We start from the raw sequence: 18,540 nt of genomic DNA, 5'->3' as shown, positions 1-18,540 counted from the left end.
TAATTTTTTTAATGAAAAGTGAGTTTTTTAATGCGCGGTGAAGGCTGTGTTGCGGTTTAAAGCTTCGCAGAATTGCTTTGTGCGTCGCTGTAGCAGCGGTCGCACGCACGTGTGTGTTGTTTATAAACAGACGTAACGATAAGCGATAGCGATTAAAAGTCGCCTATGCTTCTAATTGTTAAGATGTAATAAAGGCAAGTTGTGGGAAACTAAAGACTTCGGCAAACAAAACTGTACGTGTTCGCCTGGTTTGCACAGCGTTGCTATATACACACTGTACTGTACACGTGCTTTCGCGTACTGTTGAACATGTTTAATGTGTTTCTTTAAATGAAATATTATCAAAGGTGATGCGTGACCACGTTGATAAGTTGCCTGACAATGAGTTTAATTGTTAATTGCTTTGACGGCGAAGGGACGTGTTGGTGGGTGGAGGGGGGGGGTATCGGAGGGTCCTTGCCCTGCCGCCCAGGTGCCGATTTTTCCGGCATGACAAACTAGTCGAGACCGCTGCGGCCTACCAAGTCTCCACGTGTACCCCAGCCCCTACCCCGGTCACAAAAGTGTAACTTTTACAAGAACTTGCAATGTTTTTTTTGCTTAGTTAATGTCGCGATTACATTTGGTATTGCTGTGCTAAGGACTGTGTAAATGTGTGAGTGTCGTGCGTGTGTTGGAGTCGTTTGGTCACAAGTTGTTTATCATCTCTCATCACTCTAATCATCATCTCAGTGCCGTGAATAGTTACACAGAAATACATGGGTATCGAGATAGATACGTATAAATAGACGTCCACTGAGACGTACAATGATGCGGAGTGAGACACGGATATAGATATGCACAGAATTGACAGATGGATATCGAGGCATGTAAAGACAGAGAGACACGTGTGGACAGACTGGGACAGAAACGGAGACAAACTGCGTGAAAGCGTTAAGGAGAGACGACGGATACATAAAGACGGACGGATATCAGCAAAACAAGGACACGATGTGAGGACAGACAGCCACACAGACAGACAGACAACACACAGAACGAGGCGAGCACTGATATGGAGGTGTAAAAATGCATTTGAAGCTATTACAATGTCAGACACTGATCATTCATACAGAGCAGCTGATATCCTCGATTTAAATCCAGGCAACCATCGGTGCTTAAATCGGGTTCTTACATGACGGTATCATCAGCCTGGTCATCAGTGAGAAAATTCCCCGGGTTTTTAAAGATATTTTTCGCTTAGTTTGGCCTTTCCCAACCTTGGAGAATGACATTTCAAATCTAGAATGACAACATTTGCTTTTGTTTGAGACGAGAGAAGTTTGCACGCTCTGTTGTGGATGAGACAATTTGAAGGGACCTCCGATGTAGTTCTGTCATGTCTGTCTCTTTCAGAGGCCATCCTCAAAATGATTTGCTGCTTTTTTATGAGTGTTTTTGAACGGGAAGTCTTTAAACAGCTCATGGCATCCTGCTGATAGTTTAATTTGAATAATAGTTTTAAAAAGACAATGTACAGAAGTTGGAACCTGTTTTTGATATTACGTTGTTTGTGTTGGAACTCTTGAAACCCAGGTTATGTTTTCAGAACAGATTTATAATTATCAGAGTGTGTTTTTGTTTGCATTCTGACCACAAGCATTGTGGTTAATGCAGACATGATTCCTTGTAAAAGGTTGCAGTTTGGTGTTTTAACATCTTAACACAGCTGTTTTGTTGCCAGAAAAAAGGGGTACACCTATTCTCAGATTTCATTAATGTTCTTTTTACTTGCGTTTCGATACCTTTATCCAGCAGTGGATAAGATCAGGACCGATTATCATGATGTGAAGGCGCAGTTATGTTGTAAATAGTATTTATTTCATGAAACGATCGCATTGCCTGCTTTCCTTCAGCATGTTTGGAAGGATTACGTTTTCAACACTTACAGAAACTTACAGTATTTCTTGCTTGAGCTAACGCATACAATGAGGTCACATACTAAGCAGACGGCTCTTGAAAGTTTAGAACTGTTTACATGATAACGTGCCGTTGTGTAAACTACAAACAGTGCATTCATTGTAAATGGTGGCTGGCTGTAAGCACATCTGTCCAAATTATTATAACTTATGAGAGGAAAACATTTCCCAGATTATTTAATAATAACAGTTTTCGTTCAATTTATGGCACGTGATTTTTTAGTGCGGTGCTATTTTCCTATTGAAGTGGCTGTTTGTTTAAAATGTTTGTTTCATCATTTGAAATGGATGGCAGTTTTCGTTTTGTTTACCGTAGATGGGTGTGAAATATTTAACCTGACATTTTCCCTTAACATTATTGTATCGCAGACACACGTTTGGTGTATTGTGAAACTAACGTTTACGGCATAGACATCTCTTAACTTCAAATGGAATAGCATGGTGATTTGTTGTGCCATTATCCAATGCTGGGTGAAGGATGATGATATATTCAATCTATGTATTTTTATTAAATCCTTTATATTAAGTTCACTTGCTTGCTTGCTTACGACCGTGCAAATCTTTCGGCCGTTTTTTAACCCACTTCCCGCGATCCAACCGAGCTGACATTTTGCACACAGACTCGTTGTGCGTGACAATTTATTTTCGTGAAAATTTTTTCCAAAATTTTACACCTTTTAGGAATTTTTTATTTATATTTAATTACCAATTGCTTAATGGTGGCAGACAATCATCTGACCCATAGGTGGCAGCCATCTCAAGCCAGAGGACGAGAGGACTCTAGCCGCCCGTTTCAAATACCAATGTGGGCTGGGTTGTGGCCCATTGAACACGCATATAAAGGATTTATAGTGAAAAACTTTGTTTTTACCTGTTAATTTTTTTGTCTATAACTAAATCCTCCTGAATGTGCATGATCTCGACACATTTCCAAGCCAGGGATTGAAGTTGCTTAATATTTGTATGATGAAACTGCCAGGGAATACCATGTATTGTGGGCTTGGACTTCTACATGGCTGAAAATGGCAGTAGAGCAATGGATTATTAAATCCGTATGTGCCAATCTTTCAGTTACCCCCTTTGCATGCCTGTGGTTTCTGTGGATGCTCGACGTGAAACCAACCACTTGCTTGTAGAATTGGCCAAACATCCCAATTGAGACTGTCCTGAGAGAGTGAGTCACTATTTTTATTATTATTTCCACAAACAAATGTATTGGAGTATTATTGACATGACACTCGGGCATTTCTTTAAACGTCCGATTATGGTATTGAAGTTCACTGGGCTGAATCATAGTTTTCCTGTAGTGCTTTTATGTCAGGTGACCTATGACCAAATAACCCAGAATGTGTCTGATCTCATCCAATCTTAGATCTTTACCGGATTCTGCCTGGATAGTGCTTGGAATGACGAGTTGTAGTCTGTAGGGTTACGTGATTATTTCATTTATTTACAACTGCTTTTTGTGTTTAGTTGTCTTCCCACACCTCCGATTCTCACGGTTGGCTACATATAGTGCCAAAGAGGTTCAGCATACATTAGCAGAAGATGGTGCAGCACAATTTATTGTTGTACTGTATTTCTATGCTCCCCCACATTTGCAAACCCAGACTGACCAACGTGGTAAAGTATGGGAAATCAACTCCACGACCTGCATGCCATTGAGTAGCCCTCATCTAGCAGTGGGATAACATGTCAGGTCTAACCAGGGAAATTACTCCAAATGAACGATTAATAATCTTCAAGTGAAATAATTGTGTCAAACGAATAAGTTATTAATTATATAAATTGGCTTCTGCATTAAATCAGGTCGGGCTCTGTTGGTGCATCTGAGTATTTAAAAGATCAACGCTTGGGCTCTGATTTGTTTTATTGAAATTGTAAAATGAATTGCTAAGTGCTGTGCATTACAGCGATAATATTTCACAATTAAACCCATTGCTCGTAAAACTCAATTTAAGTGAATTGCAAATTAGATAAACGTATTGTGCATTTTGTTTATAATGAATGGCAGATGGGGGGTTGCATATTGAAGCGGGACTCTTTCATTATAATTTATAAAAATTGGTAATTAAAGTTTAATTCAGTTTTCATGCATTATGCTTACTAATTTGATTTTAAACCATGATGGGATTGTTCAGGATTACAAAGGTTGCTGTACAAATTCATTTACAGTAATGAAAAAGGCAACCTAATGCAGGTTCTGTTTAGGAGTACAATAATTTTATAGCCATGTTGAAAAGGTACCCTTTGACCAAACCACAGGGGGAAAAAGCAACCACGATGTCACCCAGATTTGGGAATCTAAGCAGGTTCGAGTCTGGATAGTGCTTGGATGGGTGGCCACGTCGCTGGTGGCCTAACAGAGGTCTATAACATCTGTTTATACTGGTAGGAGCCTCCTGGTTACACCAGCCCACAGGGGATTATTGTGTCCGTCCGTCGTGCAGGGAGGGGCTGGGTGGGGAGGAAGGGGTTGGGTGGGGAGGGGCTGGTCACCCCGTGGTGCCCTTATAAAACTCAACGTTTAACCTACTCACACCGGCTTGTGCCCGCCCTCACAGTCGGGGATATTTGCGGAATACACCACGCCGCCGTTGACCCTGGCCATTGACCGAGCAACCCAACGTTCCTACCAGCTCCCTCCGCAGGAATGTGTTATGCAGAGGGCAACATAACAGAATCCATTGTTATACTGTGCTACACCCCTCATCCAGCAGTGGATGTACATGTGCATGTTCAAGGGGATGATGAAACCATGTTTTCCAAACATGCCAATGGCTGGGCGTTGCTTTGCAAACGAGTTGACTTAATTGAAAAACTGGTGGTTTTCCGCACATAAAATGTACATAAATAGTATTCCGACCACATCGAGAGCTCCCAGCAAACCCTGAGTGAGGAGGTGAGGCCTATTTCCTGAAGTGACAAGTGCACGGAAAAAATCGCCCGGTGCCAGGGGACCATCTCTCTCCTACATTCCGTGGTGGCTCATGCCTGTACACATGGGCCAGTCTTTCCACATTAGCCACTATTTCTCATTCGGGTGTAAATCAAGTCGTGACGCACGGTTATGTTGGTAGGTAAACATGGGATCCAGATCCTACAAGGACCTGGAGTTTTTAAGAGCCATCGATGCTCCTTGTAAACTTAAAACAGAAATGGAAATATTTTAAGAAGTTACTAGGTTAACAGAAGCCTCCAAAATGGGAAGAAGAATGTTTCGAGGTTGGATTTTTTTTCTCTGCAATGCCCTTGTTTGGGCGTGCCCTGTCCTGTGCCGTTAATTGAATGATTAATTGCCTTCCTTGCCATGCACATTATACCAATACCGATCGGCCAAGCGCCATGACATGGGCGCTTTGGAACGGCGTGAGCTATCTTCTCAATTTCCACACAGATTTTCACGGAACAAAGCTTGGACATTTTTTGGCAATTTTTTAAAAGTTTTTTTGTGTTTTTATTAGTATATGTTACCTTGGGCAGGACACGTTGCGAGAAGGAATGTTCGCTAATCATCAAGAACTAACGACAGGGTGCCAGCCAAAGGAAGGAACACGACTGAGGACTGTTTTGCCAAGGACATCGTGGGCAGTGAAATCAGCTGGTGTGCAGAAGCTAAATGGATCGTTGCATCACAGGACGAAGAGAGATGGTACACGGCTTTGGGAGTCCTTTATACAACAATGTATTGATCATGGATAATAATAATAATATTTAGTTTTGTTTATTATTCACAGTTTAAAATGCGTCAGACAGTTGGTACACCCAGCTTTAGAGGTAGGCATCTCTACACGTTCTAGATTTGAAGCTTTCGTGACTGCAAGGATTCATACTCTTAGGTTTTTTCGGTAAAGTCACGTAGGTAAAAATAAAAATAAATCATGAAAATATTATAAATAATTACATATTTTTTTATATAAATTTTTTTCTATTATTTGTTTTTATTATTTATTTTTACCTACGTGACTTTACCGAAAAAACCTAAGAGTATCTTACACGTTCATTCGGGCTGAGCAATCTTTACTTTTCCCTGCGCAGCATTTGTGAGTCTCGCAACGAGAGTGCTGGGGGTGTGAGCGAGGGGGTAGAAGTGGGTTCTCAAACATTTTATCAAAAGCTCGTAGAAAAAATTGGCGAAACCAATTGGACGATGACAAGAAAGCGTTTAATGTGGCCCCGGGCCCTGTTGGAGGAACATGATATATTTCGCTGAGAATTCTTGGGATTGTTCAGATTCCCCGCGGGGACGTTCTCAAAACAGCATCACCCTCTCTCCCCCTTCTTCCCCCACACAGCCTCCCGCAAACATCGACTCCCGAAGCAGCTTTTGCCAGCAGGCTCTGTTGGTTCAGAATTCCAGCACCAGATGCTTTGCGATTCCTTCTCAATGCAGTAGTTTGTGTGTCAACTCTGTTGCGGATTGATTGTACAAGTGCGCACTGTGTGCATGGCTTCTGTGCGTGTGCGCAAGCGTTAACAGCTCTCTGTTCTTCGTAACAAATTGCACATCGCTTTGGGTGGTTAAATAATGGATAGCGTTGTAAAAAAAAAATGTTGCTTCGGGGCAAATCACCCGGAATGCACCCTCTTTCGTCAGATCTTCGGAAGCTTAGGGTTGGGTCTGGGCAGCGCATGCGTGGGTAATCGCCACGCACAAACAAGTTGTACACGTCATGGGGAGGCCCTCATCCAGCAGTGGATTGACACGTACGTGTCCTTGTCTTTGTACCTACAGATGCCTTGCCCCATTCAGACTGCTCGTGCCTAAGGGGGGCAGACTTTGAATCTTGCACCGAGTGACAAAATACAGTCTGCGAAAATGTGAATGTTGGAATGTTTTTTTTTTTAAACTGAGCTTTTGGAGTGTTTTGCGGTAGTTAGTTTTGTGCCGTAAATTTGAGAATGTTTTTGGCTTGCGAATAATTGGCCACTCTGCGGCTCGTTACTCCACCGTGTTACCGGCCCATAGAGCACGTCCTTTAACACGTGCTTTTGTTGAAATTTCCAGCGCGCCCTTGCAGCCAAACGCCGGGATATGGTTTATTAAAGCGGACAAGCAAGCGCTCGCAAGTTCGTTTTATTGCAGAGGGGCTGACGACGTACAGTGTAAGGCGGAAATATTCTTCTTTCTTGTTAAACCAGGCTGGCAAACTGCGGCATGTTCATGGGGATGTTTCTCGTGCCTGTTGTCGAATATTTTGTGTGGAAGGATGATGCATCGATGAAATGTCTTTTTTTAAGAAAAAAATGTGAGTTCAAAGTCGTTGTGATTTCCCTACTCAGTGAACGTTGAGGGTGTCGTGGTGTCTTACGGCCCTGATCCAGCAGTGTAAATTCCACTGTGTTCTGACTGCGGATGAGTTTCCATAGGACAACCACTGTTGACTTCCCCACAAAACGGTATTGATTTTATTGACCCCCCCCCCCCCCCGGAGGGATGATGAGCCGATTCCAAGACCCAACCGACGATTTGGACTCGCAGCCTTACGATTGCGAGCGGGCCCGCTCTACCTAGCACAGAGCCGCTCGGCCAGATGTCTTACGGTCCATATTTTTATGCGTTGACTTGTGTTTTGTCGTTTGTGCAGTTTGTACAAATGCCATGCTAATGTTGCGTTGAGGCTAATGGATGGAACAAAACTGTGCAAATGAGATGGAAGGAATTAACAAGTTGTAGAAAAACAAGACGGTAAAAACCCGTACCAAAAGTATAATTTGGTTTTTGAATCAAATTGGGACAATTTATTGGCAAACTGGGAGGACATTAATTGTTATATGCCTTAGGATTATTGCTGCAATTTACTTTATGTGCACTTTGCACATGTGGGTTTGTGTTTGTCTTCGCTGCGCTATAAACTCAGCGTACCTGAGTTTGATTCCCATCCAGGGGTAAAATCAGTGGCGAGCGATACCTGAATGAGTTCCCTACCCGTACCCGTACCCTACCCGAAATGAGTGACAAACGGTTACTCACCAGTGACTCACGGCCTACCCGTACCCGTACCCGGCCGCACCAGGGTCGCAAACGGGTACCCGTACCCGTACCCGGCCGGGTACGGGTAGCCGGGTATCGAGTAGGGTACGGGTATCGGGTACCCGGTTGCGACCTCTGCTCGCCTGGTCTTCATAGTTGCTCACCAACGGCACTTGCAACCAGTCTCTGCGAGTGACGCAGGGGGATTTGTCTTTTGTTTTACTCCCGAGAATGTCATCATCTATAGAGTAGTTTTTGTTAGGTGACATTATTGCGTGGTTTTGGCAAAGCCGTTCTTTATCTAAAATTTTATATCCCTGTACTTTAAGAGTAATAATATGCGACAACAGTTTTTTCTATCAAGAAAAATGCACAATTGTGAGCATTTGATTCTGAGCCTCCAGTCATGCCTGGCATAGCGCGTGAAATTGGCATACTTTGTTTGTAACGCACACAGCCCTGTTTCAGACCACCAACTCAAAAGGGTTTCTCTGTATAATGACCCAGTGAACGTACAACGTTGGCACGTGGTTGGAACCGTTGGCCCCGACGTTACATGCTTGATGCAGAGTTTTTCATCAACAGAATTGCCACTGCGTAGGTTTTCAGTCATGCTATATGGCCCTCCCGATGTGTTTTTGGGGTTGTTGTGCGGCGTGATGTCCAATGTTTCGTTTAGGCATGTGGGAGAGTAAATGTCGGATATCATTTTGAGCCCGAAACGCATCGGATATTGATGGAAAGTGTTTACACGCAGTTCCCTGTGCATTGTTGGAAAAATAAATGCGTGAAACGTTGTGCAAGCCAGGGTACGCTTGCAACCCGAGGCGTTCGCGCGCCCTCTGACACCCAATCGCAGTGGGCTTTTTTTCTGCGGGGGAACATTTGCGATAAATTTCTGGTTCGCCGGGTGCGTTTAACCTTCTAGCAGTGGGCAGGATTAACACCGCATAAGGGGCCGCGTGAACTGCCAAGTTTTAAGCGGCTGGGAAGGCCCAGCCGTGCCAACTTTAAGTGGACAAGGGGGACATTTCTGGCAAGATCCACAATGAATTTTGCTACGCTAAAAATCGCGGTACAGCAAACTGTTGATCATGCGTTTGTAAAAGGTTCATCTTGAATGTAGATTAACGTTATGGCACACCAGAGGCTTGGCTCCTGTTTCTTGCCAATCATTTAAAATTTAATTTTTAATCCAATTTTACATGGACTTGGGGGTTATGTACCGAGAGCATCGCTCTGCATATCATCGTCGACATTAATTAAAATATTTTCTGCTCATTCTTTATTGATGGCTCGCTCTAATAAGATTAGTTTCAATGACCTTTAAATAACCCTACCCGCGCATTAGAAGGTTAAGAGAAAATTAACTTATATTTAAACTTGCTCGGTGATACGTGTCAATTTAATGCATAGTTGAGTATATTTAGATTGTACTCAACCATTTGATTGTTTTATAAATGACTGGTTACCATTTCTATTGAGAGTGAAAGATTGAGGCGGGGGCGATGGTGAGAAATTACAACGAAAAATGTGTCAAATTATACTACGGATGCTTACTAAAAATACAATTAACCATCCACACTAAAAAGTGCATCGTTTTCAATGCATGTCAAGATGATTGTTGAAAATGATACTTGGGCCTTTGACAATAATCAAACCGTGCCTTCGATTAAGAAAGAGACTATGTTTTTTTTTAAATTAAAGGTGGTTATTTTTGGACTAATTTGGAACTTGTGGTTTCATCCCGTTAGCGGTATTTGATTTGAGTAGAACACTGATAACAGCAATAATTGACAGCTAATCTACTGTGGCATCGAGGTCTCGGCATTCGACATGGGGGGGGGGAGTTGTTTGACCATACTTCACCAAGCTGGTTAGTGCCGGTTAGTGAAGGGGCTGATGGGGGGGAGGAGGGTGGGCGTGTGCCAAGGACTCTTTCAAATAGTTTCTGAATTGAACTCGGGTTGACGGGTTCACAGCGCAGCATGCTAACCACCACTCTGCCACTTGAATCACTCTCTCGAGAATAAACCCCTCTCTCGAATGTCTCATTTTCAAATTTAGCCTTTCTTCTTTTATCCCAGTGATCGCATTATTGGCCCTCATCCTCTTCCCGATGACGTCTCACTTGCAATAGAATCGGTCGGTGGTTCTCTCCTTTTTTTTGTTTACGATCAGTGGAAACAAGAAGATGCTAGGTGTATTCGGCACTTTGCTTCGTTCATCATTTCGTAAATTTTTTTATTTAAATTTTTAAACTTTGCTTTACGTAAACCCCCACCTCTCACTCACTCTCTCGCTCACTCTTTCGCTCACTCTCTCGCTCACTCTCTCGCTCTCTCTTGCTCTCTCTCGTTCTGCACGCAGCCCTTCTCGCAGTCCGACGGCCTCCGACGGGTGGTTCTCTCCTCTTCCCCCCCCCAACGTCAGATTCATCGTGACGATAACCTTAAATTAAATCCCCGCATTGGGTGTGGCGTAATGCAGTGCTTTCGTTATGAAGTGTCCGCTCGCGATGAGACTTCGATTGTGGTGCCATCCCTAAAGAGGTTAGGTGTAGGTGGGGGGGGGGCCCTGCCCTGCGGCTCAAGACGTTTTCGCGGTTGCGCCTTTGCGAGATTTCTATTTCGCCGCGCCGATTTTAACGGCACGCGTTGTTGTTGCGTTGTCGCCCGCTTCCACGCGACGGCGTTGGGGGGTGAGGATCTTTGCAAAGATTGCGCCGGAGTCCGCTGGGAGCCACCTTTTCCTTTAAAATGTATTGGGGGGGGGGGGGACGGGGGCAGGGGGATAGACGCTAGATTGAGCCCCGCGCGTGCTCCGAATCCGGAGGATCCGCTCGTAAATCCAATCCGTGGATGACAGCATATTAATGCTGGAGTAATAACATTGGAAAGCCATTCCAGAATGGTTTATATTTTCATTTATTAATGGGGTCGCTCTTATGTATTGGATACAGTGAGAGTGTGTGTGTGTGTGTTCCTGCGTCCCAAGGTGCTTCGCTGGATAACGTCGCTCGTGTGTTCACACGGCAGTCGTATTTCTAAACGGCCGCAGTGTTTTGACAACGTGTAATGTGTGTAAAGTGGAGAAATGACTGCAACTTTTAGCGTTGGGATGGGAATTTTTGCAAAGCTGGGGGAACAACAGAAATGAATGTTCGTGCATGGTTTGTGCAACTGCTTTTTAACGTGCATATTGTCTTTGGATGTACAGGACTCTGTTTTAATTAGCAGGTACAGAAGCCGATTGATGTTGCAAGAGCAAAACTCGTTTGCCTGTTTTGCGAATAGTCGTCAGTGTCCTGGCTTGTCTCCAGGTTTAAGCAATCTATGAATTTCACCAGTTTTTTTTTATTTATCTATCGCGTAAGTCTCTAATAGCAATGCAACTTTGTCCTGCAGTTTTAATAATATTGAATCATCTTTACGATATTTATTGCGCCTTCATTACGGAAAGACAGATGGAGCCAATGCCTCCAACGGAAGCGTTGAAAACTATTTCCCGTTCAAACGTATCTAAATGTATGTACGCTGAACCTCTTTCGCACCGTGCGCAGTCAACCGTGCTCATCGGAGGGTGTGGGGGAAGGACAACCAAACGAAACACACAGAGCAGTTTTAAATAAATTTATTTTCAACCGAGATGATTTAAAAGTGCACAGCTCCAGCGGCTTCCTATTATCGGAAGAAGAGGCGTTCCAGACGGCCGCAGAAGCGCATCCGAAAGCGCCGTGCGATGCGGAGACCGTTTTTGTTCCATGGCTGGCCCATGCGTACAAGGAAATGTCTTTTTCAAATAAACGAGTGCACCCTCATTCCGAAGCTACCTACCGTGCCACAGTTTTGTTCATATCGAATAATCTTTACGAGCGCCGGTGCTCCCCACATCTCGTTATGGACGGCAGAACTAAATGCATAAACGCTTTCAACCCTGGTTGGAAAGCGTTAAAGAGCTAATGAAAACAAAACCAAGTGCCGCACTGGTGTCTGTGCCCGTCTTGCTTCCCGCATCATCTCACTTCTCGTGTCAACAAGTGAAGGGTGCTATATTGGGTTATAAAGATAAGATTAATCTTGGCCTGCAGCAGTGCGTGCTTAGCACATCGTGCTGTGGAAGGGGGTGGAGGGAGACCAGTAAAGCCCATCGCTGTTGACATGTGGGCCCTCACAAATGGCACTCGCCGCGCAGATCTGCCCGTGAGATTTCCGCCGCGCACGAAAAAAATGTGGGGAGCTCGCGGTTTCATGCAACACCGTTTCTGTTCTGCGGCCCCTAGGCAAGCGAGTGCGACGGTGGAGATGTAAATTAAGATCTTAATGTTGCGCCGTACATCTGCCTGACTTAGTTGTTGTGCAAGTGTTGAGCTGACGTCTGTAAATCGATGATTCTGCTCGGGGTGTGGTATTTTCACAATAATAATAATACCAATATTCAGCCCTTTGTCAATGTACTGCTGGATGACGGCGTTTACCAAGTTGTGAATGTCTTGAAGTTTGTTTCAACTTAATTCAGAGTACAGTATCGGTCAGTGCGGGTGGGTGAAGACAAGGCCCAGGACCGGTTTGGATATCACTCGCCACTGAGGGTTGCATGTGACCGGGAATTGAACTCTTGGAACGACGGGGAGGGTGGTTAACACAGCACAGTGTGATAACCACTGCACCACCACTCCCTGCTCGTGTGTGTGGTGTGTCGTCTTTCTGTTCAACAGTAAAGCACGAAGTCTCACAATTCTGGGACTAGATTCCATTTGAGAATAGGTCTTGTTTTAAGATTTCGGCGGATGCGGCCCACTCGATTTTTTTTACGGGTGCATGACCTGAAGAATCTGGAGCAGTTGGTGCAGATCGTCATCATACGTTGGTGTTCGTGTCAGTCGGGAAACAGATACTGCATAACGTTGCTCATGGTCCACCTTTAAATAACTGCCCTAGGTACACATTCTGCTGTTTTCTACATTATATACTGCTTTTTTTGTTCGGTTTCTTGTCCTTCCCCGACTCCTCCTTTTAGCATGGTTGGTTACGTACGGTGCGAAAGAAGTTGCAACATACATACATAACAAATGTGTTTTTTAAGTTACTAAGTAAGGCTCGCAGAGCTCTATAGAGTTATATTTTTCAGACGCGACCAGGCTATCTGAAATGATAGCTCAACGAAGTGGCTTGTCATCGCGTGGAAATTTATCGCAGCCAAATAATCTAAGCGTGGTCCCCGACACGCTCCGCTCAAGGCAACTATTGAAACGCCATCTCTGTGTCGGGCACCCGTAAACTTAATGTCATTTGAATATTTAATTATTACGGCTTGCCAGTTTTGTTCCTTCCCGACTGACACCGCTAATCATTTCGCATACCTGCTGTATATTTGTTTAGGTCATATTTATCTCGAGGGCAACTTTTACTGCTTTATGTTTTTGTGATTCTTTTCACTTCTTACGGTTCATTCCCATTGGACATTACAGTGACGGGGATGCCAGCAAATCTTGATGGTCAACTTTTTCAAAATTGGAGGAAGGGGGGGGGGACCCCCAATTGCTTTCCAGTTTTGCTGTGAATACGTCCACTGTAAATGTAAGCATCCCGAACAAGAGTTGCAGAATAAATGCGGCACATTGTTTGGCGGTTTTGAAAACAAGTTTTATGAGTGTACCGTGATGGGGGGAGGGAATATCTGCAGCGCATACCTCTGGCAAATGAGCGTGCATTTGTAACCGGCATACTACCATTGCAGTAGTATCGGCGACATAGTAGAAGTTTCAGTTTCAATTCAGTTTATTTTGAAGTACCCTGTGTGCTAAGAAGCTCTTCTAAGTCGGGTTTCATCAATAAATACAACGCACTGTTTCCCTGACAGACATCACGCATCAGAGAAAAAGAAACGACTAATAGAAATGAATTAAAAAGGTAAGATATCATATAATTTCAAATGTATCTTTTAAGAGTTTTCAGCTAAGTAAGGATTCAAAAGAAGTGGAAGAGTAGGCATAAAAAGTGCCAGTGGTAAAACACGCCGTTTCCCAAGAAACACTAAATCAAAATCTCCAATAAAAAAAATCTGTAAAATATAAATGCACCATCACCAACAACGGCATTGCACCGAGCAAAAAGGCAGCATTGTAAAAAAAAAGTATAACACGTACGCTTTTGTAAAAGCTATTGTACGTGTTATGAATATGCCAACGAATTGGCATGTTCTGTTTACGTGACAAAGCTTACAAATTGTCTGTGTCAGGTGGTGGCGGGTTTAGCGACACATTTATATATTCATGCCATCTAACCCAAAAAAAAACCATGAAAAAAAGAGTAGTGCAGATGAGGCACAAGAACAAAAAAGGTAGCAGCAGCAGCAACACTAGCAGCAGTATGGGCAACAGCAGGAGCAGCAAAAATCAGTAGCAGCAGCAGTAGCAGCAGCAGGTCAAACGGCAACGGACGTTGGTGACTGAGGCTGCCCCTCTCCCTGACCTCCCTGACCTCTCTTGCCTCGTACAATCGTCGCGTTATTGAATTCGTGCAGCCCACCTCATAAATCACGGGATTCACGCAGGCCCCTTTTTTTTTTACAAAGGCAGTAAGTGGCGGTTATGGCATTAGAGTGTGGTGGCGGGACAGACAGACCGAGAGAGAGAAGAAAAAGCACCCAACCGGCGTATGTTGTAAATCTCGGCACAGTGATTCGTTGTGGGATTGCTGTGATTGATTGTTCACTGCATGGTGTGTACCGGGCGGGCAACGATGCATGGAATCGTTGATTAAAATCCGTTGCTTCGCTGGCGATGCATGCGTCAGAAACGGTGAGTGTACGAGTTGGCTGTTTACATGTTAAGAAAATGATAGATAATTGTAGATTCGTTTTCAGGCCTCTTGTCAATCCACGGTTGGGATAAAGACCTCCCAATAACCCGCCACCCCACCCCATGTATGGTTGGCGGTCCATGCGGGTTGTATGACCATACATCACCGCTGCTTAGTGTGGGTCGGTGATGGGTGGTGCAGGACCCATTCTGGTATCACTCGCCACTGATGTTAGGCCATGGCTGGGAATAAAACTCAAGGGGGGGGGGGGGGGGGCGGCGAGAGGATTGCATGGATGAGAGGCAACACACCGATTGTTAAGAAAAGTAAAGTGGGCTGGGGTGAGACACAGCATGGCGAGAAGGGGACAATGACCGAGGGGGGGGGCGGGGGTAGAAAGTGAACGACGGAGTGGCGGCCAAAAGGAGGAAATTCGCCCGCGAGGACACCCAACACGGAGATGGATGGAATCGGCTCGTGTGCGGTTGCTAGGTGGCGGCATTATTAGACAATTCCGACAGCCTGGTCCTGCCTTCGTGAAGCAGAGGATCGATCGTTGCCGCCGACGACGACGAGGCATGCGATTATTAATTGATGATGAAGCTGATACACAGCAACCGGGGGTAGCCCATGCCCTAGGAGTTGTATGCAGGCAGTGAAGGGGGGGTGGAGGTAGGAGGGGGGGGCGACTCAGTTTATTTTTTTAAAATCCTTTATATTAAGTTCACTTGCTTGCGCGCTTGCTTGCTTGCGCGCTTACGACCGTGCAAATCTTTCGGTCGTTTTTTAACCCACTTCCCGTGATCCAATCGAGCTGACATTTTGTACACAGACTCGTTGTGCGTGACAATTAATTTTCGTGAATTTTTTTTCCCAAAATTTTACACTGTTTAGGGATATATTTTTAATTATTTAATTACCAATTGCTTAATGGTGGCAGGCAATCATCTGACCCATAGGTGGCAGCCATCTCAAGTCAGAGGACGAGAGGACTCTTGCCGCCACGCATATAAAGGATTTACAGTGAAAAACTTTGTTTTTACGGGTTAATTTTTTATAACTTCTGTGCCCGCAGACGGCGCTCTCTACCGAGATTTTTCCGTGGGACGCCCGAGGAATTTAGCGGAAAGTGAGAGCGTTCAGCGCCCGTGGGCCCACAGGGAGGGGGAGTAATGGGGGGGAGGACCGCTGTTCTGTGGTCGTGGTGGCGGTCGCGGCCCGGGGCGGTCAGAATAAAAATGCAGGCGATCACCCGCCCCCCCTTTGCCTCCCACTCGGCTAACTCAAAGAGCATGGCAATGAAAAAGCACTTATTAGGCTGCAATTATGTAACGCACCACCCTGTCATAACTGCGGTGTGCGCGGGATTGGTGTTTTTTAGTGGTGCGCCGTACAGTGCCGCTTTGGGCTGATTGTAGTCTGAGTCATGTTTTATTGACGCGCCTGCCAGCTGCTTGCAGTTGGGTGGTTTTGAGCGCTGGTCCCGGCGTTTGCTTTTTTTGAGAGATTTCTGGCGGCGTGCGTAATGCGTCTCTCGCTCTAATTGTGTAGATAAACTGCACGAGGTTTGTAAGTATGTAACCATTCAACCTCCCCCGTTTTTTTTTTACCGCTTCGAATTTGTACGGTCTCTCCTCGTAGCTAACAATAATAATATTGCTCCATTTATTCGGCAAAAAGGTGGATTATTTGAGTTGTGCCCGAGGTGGGGAGATGGCGGGCTTGGTGGGGGAAGCCTTAAATGCGGCAGTGGATTGACCATAGCTGACGATGTTCATGATGATGACTTACTCGGGAAAGCCTCGGTCTCAAGGCTTTTATATTTTAAGAGGGTCCCGCTACATTGGGGATGCGAGAGCAAAACCGGAGAGCACCTGCAGAAAAAGCAAAGCAAATGAGAGAGAATGACAACACTCAAAGCTCCGCACAGATCGGTTCAATAATGAATTTTCTCACGCGCTGCATCTGGGGCACATCGCAACGCGGGTGTGTGTGCGCGTGCAGGCGTTTCACAAATCTCTACGTGAACCGCTGACTCTTTCCTCGGAAGCACTGGGGCTGTACAGGCACGTGCCGCCGCTCCTGGCTGCTGAAATGTATAACGCCCATTTTTTTTCACGAGTTAACCTGGTCAAGGACAAGATAGCGTTTTGAGAATTGCGCCAGGAAATATATATTGGTGTAGAGCAGCAGGTTTCTTGAATTATTATAGAATCATCCTTCTCGATCACAGCTGTAAAATGTATGCCAAAATGCAGCTCTCTTGACGTTGGCTTTAAATTGTACAAAAACACGGTGAAGGTGTGTGTGTGTGTGTGCACGTTTGGCTTTGTGCCGAGAGGTACGTTTTAATTTGTTCAACATTAAAACAACTTCTTTCTTTCTTCATTTGCAGAAGCGAACTTGCGCGGACTCTGCTCCGTTTGAAACCGCAGCGTCTCGGTCCAAGATCGACTATTCTTCACCATCTCATCCAGCTAACGCATCTCTGGTGAGTTATAAAATAAGATATTTGTCAACGTGTTAATAGTTGATTTAAAGCTTCCGTGACTGCAGGGATTCATATTCTTGGTTCTTTCGGTAAAGTCACGTAGAAGGGAAATAATAAAATAATATTGATATAAAACAATATAATATAAAACAATATTAATATTGTATTATTTCCCTTCTACGTAACTTTACCGAAAGAACCAATAATATGTGTCAATAGTTCTTCCCCTCTTTTTATTCGTCGTGCTCTGGCCTCGCGTGCTCGTGTGTTTCGTTCCGGACGGAACGCTCGGACCCACGATGGTCTCCTGATATTTTTTATTTATTTTAAAATGCTGGAGAAGAAAGGAAAAAAAGCGGCGTAAAACCTATTAATATCAATTTCTTAAGTAAACAGGTTGGCTGAAGTGGTAGGTGCGTGTAAAGCCAGAAGGAATATTATATTCCGTACGGCCATATTCAAGAAGGGTGGGGGGGGGGGGGCAGAGGAAAAAGAAATGGAAACGAAATAAAATAATGGCAAACATTGAACGAAACGCCGAAATGCAAAGTCTCACTCGGGAATGTATCTTTACGTGCAGCGTGCCGTGCTGACGTTTGACCGGTCATTATATTTTTCCTTATCCGCCGCCGAGGCAGCAGCGAGACGATTTGGCACGGTTTTGTTTGTGAAAGTTGTGAACTGTTACCGAGCGCTGTCGGCCCTTTTCTTTTTTGTTTTTGAGAAACAAACATCGTAAAGTAACAAAAATCTCACTCCACTTGCAAGTTCTTCGCTTTGCTGTTTATGGAGGAAACGTAGCCCCGGTTCACCCGGCGTTGTTTTTGTTAAATGGGCGCACCACAAGCCGATCGATCGGCAGAGGCGCGTATGGTTGAGGTAAAGTGTGGGTCCTCCCATCTCTTTCCACGACCTGTGGCCAGCGTGGACGAGTAGGCCAAATACCCTTTCTAGCGAGACTCTCTATAGCTCCCTTAAGTCAAGGGAGGCCTCAGCAGTGGCACGAGCAAGCAATTACAGGGCTGCGCCTTCATATGGTCATGAGTACACTCCACCGATGCCTCCTGTAGTGATATTATTTAAGATTCTAATTTAATGCAATTGGGGCTCAATGAGTGTAGATGGGAGGGGCGGCGGGGGGGGGGGTGGCGTGCTGGGTGTGGGGAGGGGTTTGGCGCACTAGGGCAGTGCGGGCAGAAGGGAGGGGGATATTACGCCAGCCTGAACCCACTGAATGGCTTTCTTTGTGGCGTGGCAGAAGAGCGTTTTTTTCTAAAGTTTTTTTTCGTTCAGCCGTCCAACCCCAACCTCCCCCCA

The 18,540-nt window shown here is 44.8% G+C and overlaps 1 protein-coding gene across 2 annotated transcripts in view; it reads left to right on the top strand.

Annotated features, from left to right (window-relative positions):
• Nucleotides 1–217: 217 nt before the first annotated feature.
• The window catches only part of LOC133355131 (repulsive guidance molecule A-like), a 125,651-nt gene continuing 107,328 nt past the window's right edge, over nucleotides 218–18,540 (top strand). Inside the window, exons 1-2 of one of the 2 annotated variants that reach the window (XM_061572448.1) lie at nucleotides 218–233; nucleotides 17,128–17,223. Coding sequence is in view for 1 of the 2 variants with exons in the window: in XM_061572445.1 (XP_061428429.1) it covers nucleotides 5,605–5,607; nucleotides 17,128–17,223 (99 nt within the window). In the remaining variant the exon portion in view is untranslated. Of the gene's footprint in view, nucleotides 234–5,587; nucleotides 5,608–17,127; nucleotides 17,224–18,540 lie in introns of those variants that run through there. The other variant, XM_061572445.1, reaches the window with a different exon arrangement.

Source organism: Lethenteron reissneri, chromosome 50, assembly GCF_015708825.2.
Source record: "Lethenteron reissneri isolate LAM-NWPU_2019-01 chromosome 50, ASM1570882v1, whole genome shotgun sequence".
Classification (NCBI taxonomy): domain Eukaryota; kingdom Metazoa; phylum Chordata; class Hyperoartia; order Petromyzontiformes; family Petromyzontidae; genus Lethenteron; species Lethenteron reissneri.
Note: the sequence above shows the minus strand (reverse complement) of the source record. Positions and strands in the feature narration are given on the sequence as shown.